General features: G+C 47.9%; 1 protein-coding gene across 2 annotated transcripts in view; it reads left to right on the top strand.

Moving 5' to 3' along the window:
• The first annotated feature begins 8,788 nt into the window (after positions 1-8,788).
• The window catches only part of LOC119354654 (uncharacterized GPI-anchored protein At1g61900-like), a 10,709-nt gene continuing 10,052 nt past the window's right edge, over positions 8,789-9,445 (top strand). The window contains exons 1-2 of one of the 2 annotated variants that reach the window (XM_037621383.1): positions 8,789-8,955; positions 9,170-9,376. In XM_037621383.1, the coding sequence (XP_037477280.1) occupies positions 8,904-8,955; positions 9,170-9,376 (259 nt within the window). In that variant the 5' untranslated portion in view covers positions 8,789-8,903. The remainder of the gene's footprint in view (positions 8,956-9,169; positions 9,377-9,445) is intronic. The other variant, XM_037621382.1, reaches the window with a different exon arrangement.

Genomic DNA, 9,445 nt, shown 5'->3' with positions numbered 1-9,445 from the left:
TTTGCATCAAAGTAGGTTGTCTAGATATGCAACTAGGTGAGCAACCTATATGATGCAACAACAACAAGCACACAAGTAAGCAAGGGAAATAACACAAATAAGCTTGCACAAGTAAAGGTACGAGATAACCAAGAGTGAAGCCGGTGAAGACGAGGATGTGTTACCGAAGTTCCTTCCTTTTGAGGGGAAGTACGTCTCCGTTGGAGCGGTGTGGAGGCACAATGCTCCCCAAGAAGCCACTAGGGCCACCGTATTCTCCTCACGCCCTCACACAATGCGAGATGCCGTGATTCCACTATTGGTGCCCTTGGAGGCGGCGACTGGACCTTTACAAACAAGGTTGGAGAAATCTCCACAACTTAATCGGAGGCTCCCAACAACACCACGAAGCTTCACCATAATGGAATATGGCTCCGCGGTGACCTCAACCGTCTAGGGTGCTCAAACACCCAAGAGTAATAAGATCCGCAAGGGATTAGTGGGGGGAATCGAATTTCTCTTAGTGGAAGTGTAGATCGAGGCCTTCTCAACCAATCCCTAGAAAATCAACAAGTTTGATTGGCTAGGGAGAGAGATCAGGTGAAAATGGAGCTTAGGGTTAGAAGAGATGGTCAACTCAGAGAAGAAGACACCCCTTATATAGTGGACAGACAAATCCAACCATTATCCACTTAGCCAGCCCGCAACCTACAGTACTACCGCACCAAACCAGCGGTACTACCGCAGCTAGCCGCGGTACTACCGTGGGCACGGCAGGAGCTAGCCCAGGCCTGTAGCAAAGAAGCTGGGGCAGTACTGCTGCTCGCGCGGTACTACCGCACCCCCTTGCGATACTACCGCAAGGCAGAATTGGACTAGCTTGGGAAGGGCGCAGACAAATAAAAAACGTCTGTGGCAACTTCCGCTGAATTTCAAACAGTGCAAAAATCTGACACGGTACTACCGCGCAGGGAGCGAATGTAAAAATTTACATCTACCCCTACTTCTGTTTATGGTGTTGTGCCAGACCAGGACTCACGGTACTACGGCTCCCAAGGAGCGGTACTACCGTGACCACCTGCTGTACTACCGCAAAGGCCTGCGGTACTACCGCAGGGGCGTGCGGTACTACCGCTCCGAAGAGCAGTACTACCGCATGCCCCAGAACAACAACACTAGGAATTCTTCTTTTTGCACAAACACGAAGAAACGGAGGATGCTCCATAGTGCTAAGGGAAAGGCGGTGCAAAGAGGAGTAAACGTGTACGTGACGATTCCACCCAAACCTTTCCAAAGCGGACCCCCTCTTAATAGTACGGCTTTCCTATGACTCAAATCCACCGAAAAAGGAACATGGAAAAACGTCGTCTTCAATAATCTTCGAGGGGCACCAAACCGTCTTGTGCCTAGTAATGAAATATCTGAAATACTCAGGGCACACGATTAGTCCGCAAATGCATTGTCATCAATCACCAAAACACCTTAGGGATAAATATGCCCTTACATCCCCGATGATCGGCAAGCCATAGAGAATAAATGGATCTTCAAGAAGAAGATTGACGCTGATGGTAATGTTACTGTCTACAAATCTTGACTTGTTGCGAAAGGTTTTCGACAAGTTCAAGGAGTTGACTACGATGAGACCTTCTCACCCGTAGCGATGCTTAAGTCTGTCCGAATCATGTTAGCAATTGCCGCATTTTATGATTATGAAATCTAGCAAATGGACGTCAAAAGTGCATTCCTTAATGGATTTTTGAAAGAAGAGTTGTATATGATGCAACCGGAAGGTTTTGTCGATCCTAAAGGTGCTAACAAAGTGTGCAAGCTCCAGCAATCCATGGACTGGTGCAAGCATCTTGGAGTTGGAATATATGCTTTGATGAGGTGATCAAAGCATATGGCTTTATGTAGACTTTTGGAGAAGCCTGTATTTACAAGAAAGTGAGTGGGAGCTCTGTAGCATTTCTAATAATATATGTGGATGACATATTGTTGATTGGAAATGATATAGAATTTCTTGATAGCATAAAAGGATACTTGAATAAGAGTTTTTCAATAAAATACCTCGGTGAAGCTACTTATATATTGAGCATCAAGATCTATAGAGATAGATCAAGACGCTTGATAGGACTCTCACAAAGCACATACCTTGACAAGATTTTGAAGGAGTTTAAAACGATCAGTCAAAGAAAGGGTTCTTACCTGTGTTACAAGGTGTGAAGTTGAGTAAGACTCAAAAACCGACCGTAGCAGAATATATAGAGAGAATGAAAGTCATTCCATATGATTCAGTCATAGGTTCTATAAAGTATGCCATGTTGTGTACCAAACCTATTGTGTGACTTGCCATACGTCTAGCAGCGAGGTATTAATATTGATCCAGGAGTAGATCACTAGACAACGGTCAAAGTTATCCTTAGAGGACTAAGGAAATATTTCTCGGTTATGAAGGTGATAAAGAGTTCGTCGTAAAGAGTTACATCGATGCAAGCTTTTACACCAATCCAGATGACTCTGAGTCTCAATATGGATACGTATTGAAAGTGGGAGCAGTTAGCTAGAGTAGCTCCGTACATAGCATTGTAGACATAGAAAATTTGCAAAATACATACGGATCTGAATGTGGCAGATCCATTGACTAAACTTCTCTCACAAGCAAAACATGATCACACCTTAGTACTCTTTGGGTGTTAATCACATAGCGATTTGAACTAGATTATTGACTCTAGTAAACCCTTTGGGTGTTGGTCACATGGTGATGTAAACTATGGGTGTTAAATCACATGGAGATGTGAACTAGATTATTGACTCTAGTGCAAGTGGAAGACTGAAGGAAATATGCCCTAGAGGCAATAATAGAGTTGTTATTTTATATTTCCTTATATCATGATAAATGTTTATTATTCATGCTAGAATTGTATTAACTGGAAACTTAATACATGTGTGGATACATAGACAAAACACGGTGTCCCTAGTAAGCCTCTACTAGACTAGCTCGTTAATCAAAGATGGTTAAGTTTACTAACCATAGACATGTGTCGTCATTTGATGAACGGAATCACATCATTAGGAGAATGATGTGATGGACAAGACCCATCTGTTAGCTTAGCATAATGATCGTTAAGTTTTATTGCTATTGCTTTCTTCATGACTTATACATATTCCTTTGACTATGAGATTGTGCAACTCCCGAATACCGGAGGAATACCTTGTGTGCTATCAAACGTCACAACATAACTGGGTGATCATAAAGATGCTCTACAGGTATCTCCGAAGGTGTTTGTTGGGTTGGCATAGATCGAGATTAGGATTTGTCACTCCGAGCATCGGAGAGGTATCTCTGGGCCCTCTCGGTAATGCACATCATGATAAGCCTTGCAAGCAATGTGACTAATGCGTTAGTTGCGGGATGATGCATTACGGAACGATTAAAGAGACTTGCCGGTAATGAGATTGAACTAGGTATAAAGATACCAACGATCGAATCTCGGGCAAGTAACATACCGATGACAAAGGGAATAACGTATGTTGTCATTACGGTACGACCGATAGTGATCTTCGTAGAATATGTGGGAACCAATATGAGCATCTAGGTTCCGGTATTGGTTATTGACCGGAGAGGTGTCTCGGTCATGTCTACATAGTTCTCGAACCCGTAGGGTCCGCACGCTTAACATTCGATGACGATTTTGTATTATATGAGTTATGTGATTTGGTGACCGAATGTTGTTCGGAGTCCCGTATGAGATCACGGACATAACGAGGAGTCTCAAAATGGCCGAGAGTTAAAGATTCATATGTAGGACGATAGTATTTGGACACCGGAAGTGTTCCGGAGGTACCGGGTACGTATCGGGTCAGCAGAAGGGGTTCCGGGCTACCCCTAGCAAACTATATGGGCCATATGGGCCAAGAGGCGAAACACACAAGCCACAAAGGGACTGGTGCGCCCCTCCCATATGGGCTGGCCTAATTGGAGAAGGAAAGGGGAAGGAGGAAAGGAAAAAGGGAATAGGATTCCCCCTTCCCCCTCTTCCCTTCCTACTCCGAATAGGAATAGGAAAGGGGGAGGCCAAATTGGGAGATTCCCAAGTAGGATTCCTCCTACTTGGGGCGCCCCCTTGGCTGCCTCTCCTCCTCTCCAACCTATATATGTATATGAGGGGGGGGGGGCACCGCTAGAACACACAACAAACATTGTTAGCCGTGTGCGGCGCCCCCCTCCACAGTTTACGCCTCCGGTTTTATTCTTGTAGTGCTTAGGCGAATCCCTGCGCGGATCACTTCACCATCACCATCACCACGTCGTTGTGCTGACGGAACTCTCCCTTGATACTTTGCTGGATCAAGAGTTTGAGGGATGTCATCGAGCTGAACGTGTGCAGAACTCGGAGGTGCCGTACATTCGGTGCTTGATCGATTGGATCGAGAAGATGTTCGACTACATCAACCACGTTAAGCTAACACTTCCACTTTCGGTCTATGAAGGTACGTAAACATACTCTCCCCCGCTATGCATCTCCTAGATAGATCTTGCGTGAGCGTAGGAATTTTTTTGAAATTGCATGCTACGTTCCCCAAAAAGAAGGAGGGGGCGTCGGTACTCCAAGCGCGGCGTGTTGCCTACCTTGATGTACTCGAGGACGGCGTCGAGGGTGCGGCCGAGGATGCCCCACCATTGGTGATAGAGGCAAAGGTGTCTCGTCTTTCGATGAGATGGTGTCTATTATTTTGGAGGAAGTCGACTTTGACGATCCGACTATGAACATGCGAGGATGTCGCGCCTTAGCAATCACTAAACCAACTCCGAGAGGTTATTGACCATGCCGGAGCACGATCAACCTGACCATGAAGGTCTGTTTCCTGCAGGCAAACGAAGTACAAGCAAGAAACTAAGATTGCAATATGGATATTGCGAATATAAGAGGAAAGCTTTATTGATCAAGGTGGGGTTCTGTGATGCCTTTGTCTGGTCATTGAATACAAACGAAGTACGCGAAGTTGCAGCTATGTCAAACTTTTAATCTAAACAAAACCCAAAGTCTAAACGACGCCCTAAGGGCTGTATATATGGAGGAAGAGGGGGGGATTTCGTGGCCCTTGGAGGAGGGGTCCGAAACCAACCCTAATTCTTGTTTCCCCACACATACGGACTCTAAAAACAGCCTATACTTAAGTATTTCGAAATTACATGGGGCTGACCCAATAATAAGGCGACGCAGCACCTAGAATAGGCTCTGGACAAAATTTATGAAGTGGCATCTTGTATATTTCGTCCAAGACTTCATGCACTCCTTATGGTGGCTTCAAAGTCCTGAAATCATCACTTGTAACTCTGTTTTTGATCCCCTTGCACATGCCATCATCTCCATGCTTGGTCTTGCTCCAGTGTTCATCCCTCTTATCCATGCCAGGCCTTTCATTTGTAAGCAAAACAAATGTATCCAATTTAGGCAGCATCATATTCTCATGAACATTAGAATCATTACCAAGAAATGAAAGTACCTGATAATTTAATTGGCATGCACGAGCTCTAGTAATTGGTCCAGTATGTATAGCAGCAGGGGCTGTGGGTGTAACAATGGTATTGATGTACTCATCAATTGGCGCCGCCCGTCGGAGTTGAGGCGGCTGCGTCCTGCGGGGCTCGACGCCGTTGGTGGAGGCAAGATGCTCCTCGTGGCGACGGTCGAAGTACGCCGTCCACAGCGTGTTGCTGTCGGGGGCGTACCTCGGCTGGTTCCGCGCCTGCTTTGGCAGCGAGGACCGGATACACGCTATTTCGGCGCGCCGAGCAGCTCCGGTGGGCACTGGTGGCACCCGGACGCCGCTGGCGCTGAGCCTCCAAGTGCCCGACACCCACATGTCCGGCGGTGCCGGGTAGTCGGCTTCATAGAGGAGGCGTGCCTCGTCCTCGTGCAGGTGGCGGCAGCTGAAGCCGTTGACTGCTGCACCATCGCCTGGGAAGCGCTCGGCCATGCTCGTCGTCGGGGGAGGGGGGAGAGGAGAGACGAGCGTCAGCGGGGAGAGGTCGAGAGGGGCAGGGTTCTTGCGCGATGGAGTGTGCGCTCACTGGCGAGGGAGGGGCGATGAGAGGGCAGCCGTCGTGTGTACGCGTGGCGGGAGCGGGCGGAACGCGCGGCGCCCGTGCCTTCACTGCGCCGCCCGTGAGGCATCAATGGAAGGCTGTCCGGCGCAGCAGCGCGACAACCTTGGCATTGATTCTCCGCGGGAAACCAAGACGATGAGGACGGTGAATGCGCCCGGTCGTTGACTCGGCGGGCCCGCCAGGCTTTCGCGCCAAAATTGTTTCCCCTAGCGTCCCCAGCGTGCCGGGTTTGGCCTAGGTCTGCCGACAACAAATTTGGCCCTTACCAGCGAAAGTTGAGTTTCTGGGGACGCGACTGGGCCGATTTTTCGGCGCAGGTAATAAATAAGACCTTGAAGGAGCTTGTTGGGGGCGAGGCTGGAGATGCTCTTAAGCTCTTCGCGGTCGGCCTTAAGCTCTTCGCGGTCGGACTCTCTCCATTAGTAACATGAATTCAATAAAACCTAACCTGCTCGCGCTTGCGCTTACCCAGCCGCCACCTCCAACGTAGCCAGCTGGCGCCTCCCCAAAATTAGGGTTCTTTGCCTCCCACCGGCGCCGACGCCGGTCCGTCCCGTCTCCGGTGGCCTTAGGGCCGTGGAGGCGGAGTGAATCTCGGCCCTTTTCGGTGGGAGCGCTCCGTTTTCATATTTTTTTTTTGAGTTTTGTTAGCGTTTGTGTCCTACTCAGGAAGGCGAGACGGCGTGCTCCCTGAAAATGGAATAAAGGTCTCCCCGTCTAGTCCCCGTTCCGGTGATGCGTGCAACATCATCGGTGGGCGTGTGGAGGTGTGTCTTCAACGGATCTGTTCGTCGTTCGTCTTCGTTCGTGTGTCTTCAAGTTGGATCCTTTTGATCTACACTCTTCATCTGCGGCGGTTGCTGTTCTGGTGCGTTGGTTCTATGGGACCTTAGCACGACGACTTCCCGACTATCTAGTATAGTAAGGTTTGCCCGGCTCCGGTGAGGGAAGGGCAATGACAGCGGCGCGCCTTCGGTTCGCTTCCGTGTTTGTAGTCGTCGCTAGGTGGTCTATAAATCTGGATGTAATTTTTATTATTTCTAGTGTTTGTTATACTATCATGATTGAAGGTGAATAGATCGAAAGTTTTTCCGTAAAAAAACATGAATTCAATATCATGCACATCGCCATCCAAGAAATATTGCCGTAAAAGGGTCATGTTGTTGATTTGGTTTGAAGGCACTCAAGCGGTTACGTCCATTAGTCGCCGGTCATCTCTGACTTCCATGGGTGTATGCTCGCTCCCCCATCGAGAAGCATCAAACATCCCACTGGTACGTTAGCGCCAGGTTAAAAGGCCGTGTGTACCGGCTGTCAGGGACATGTCTTCGGCGAGTATATATTTTTTTAGCAAGTGCGAGTAGTAATTGTGGGCATGATGATCTAGTAGCTGATCAACGGACAACGGGTGGCGACCGCGGGAAATTCACTGCGCGTGCACGGCCCCATACGTCAGCGACAAGGCAACGTGGTGGCAGGGGGTATTGAAGAGCATTGATGCTGATATTCAATTCCCAGCACCCCCAACTCCTCTTTCCTCACGTCTACCCGAGCACATGTACCCCAAAACATACCGCTCACTCCCATGCTGGATCAGACAATGTAGGGAGCAAAACCATTCAGCCATCCTTCTTGTTTCAAAACAGAACATAGGCTTTCTCAATCTTGTAGGGAGATCTCTCTTGTAGGAAGTTAATTGTGTTGCATCTGCCACAACAGCAAGCAGTGTCATTATAAAACTTCACAGGTAAAAGCCTTACAATCATGCGATGCTAACATGATCATTGATAACCTGCAAAAACACATTGTCATGGATATTCACAATATACCATTTTTTTAGCATATATGCGGCCACACTATCACCAGAAAATAACAAGATATTAATTTATAAAGTAAATCTCATTTTATCCCTAAGTTCCACAGTCGTGACAGAAAATAGCCTATTTAACAGAATTTTCATATTTTTCCCAATTTAAGCAAACAACTACCACTTTTTACCCCTTTTATTTTTTTCAATCTGACAAGTTGGCCTCACGTTTCAGCTAATCTGGGTTGCTACGCAGACGACTTAATTACTTCGGTCCATTTTTTTTTGGGTTTGGGTTTTCAAACTCCTTTTGTTGGACCTGTGGGCGGCACTGCTGACAGGTTGGGGCGCAGCCCGTGAACATGGATAAAGTGTCAAAGTTATATGACAATGTTTCGTCAAATTGGGTAAAATGTGAAAATTCTGTGCAATGCGGTATTTTTTGTGCAATGCGGTATTCTGTCACGACATAAAAACTTAGGGGCAAATAGTAAAATTTACTCAATCTATAATAACAAACATGATATATGGTCAAACTATACAAATAAACACATGGTATGTCAAACAATATATTGTTACGTACTTAACTTGTCGCCTAAGGAATATAAAGTAGAGAGGCTCGAAGTGGCTGACTTAAGCAAGCGTTGACTCATGGAGAAGTTGACAAAATTTGTTTGTGGCCCACCTTATAAGATTTTTTTTCTTGAAAATAAAACAAAAAATACGTTTGCTATCTTGAATTTTTCTTGTCGTTCCAGTACTGGCGTTGAAACAAGAAGGCAATTAGGCAAATGCTCCAGCAGATCTTGTCCCGGGTGTACCTAGCAATTCGCAGCACTCCCCTAGCTGTCCACTTTCTCCACTTCCCTTTTTTCTCACACTCACACACAAGCAGCGGCTCCGTCCCTCCCTCTCCGGCCTCTGCTCTTTCTTCCTCCTCCTCGTTGCCGCAGCCGCAGCCGCAGCCGCCTCCGCCCCGCCTTCGCCGTGCGCTGCGGCCGGCGGATGGGACCCGCAGGCCGGCTGTCCGTGGCGGCCGCTCTCCTCTCATGCCTATGTGAGTAGCTCTCTGCTGATCTGCTGCCTGGCTACACTCCGATTCTTCCCTTTCTTGCAAATTACTGAAGTGCGCCCAGCCGCCGGACATACGAATGCTTGGTCGTAGCCAGTGCTGGTTCTGCCTCTGTGCTGGTTCTCGATTTTGATCTGTCATGGAGGCGAAATCCTAGTTGCGGGAACAAGCGACTGATTCTTGATTTGTCAATGTGCAGGTTTACATGGGCTGTTGGGGAATTCCGGGCAGGCATTTGCTCAGGGCCCGCCGGTGCTCCACCGGATCGACCACGCGGAGGAAGATGACGACAGCGGCGGCCTCATGCCGGAGCTCTCGCCGACCGGCTCCCCCCAGCCCTTCGTCCCCTTCCTCGCGCCTGCCCCTCTCGCGCCCTTCTACAACAACTCTACGCCCAAGTTGTCAGGTCTCAACTCACTGCACATTTCCATTTCTATTTCTATTTTGTCAGTGTAAATCAAGCTGTGAACTGAAT

The sequence above is a fragment of the Triticum dicoccoides genome, chromosome 2A (genome assembly GCF_002162155.2).
Source record: "Triticum dicoccoides isolate Atlit2015 ecotype Zavitan chromosome 2A, WEW_v2.0, whole genome shotgun sequence".
NCBI lineage: Eukaryota > Viridiplantae > Streptophyta > Magnoliopsida > Poales > Poaceae > Triticum > Triticum dicoccoides.
This window is presented reverse-complemented; position numbering and strand designations above follow the sequence as displayed.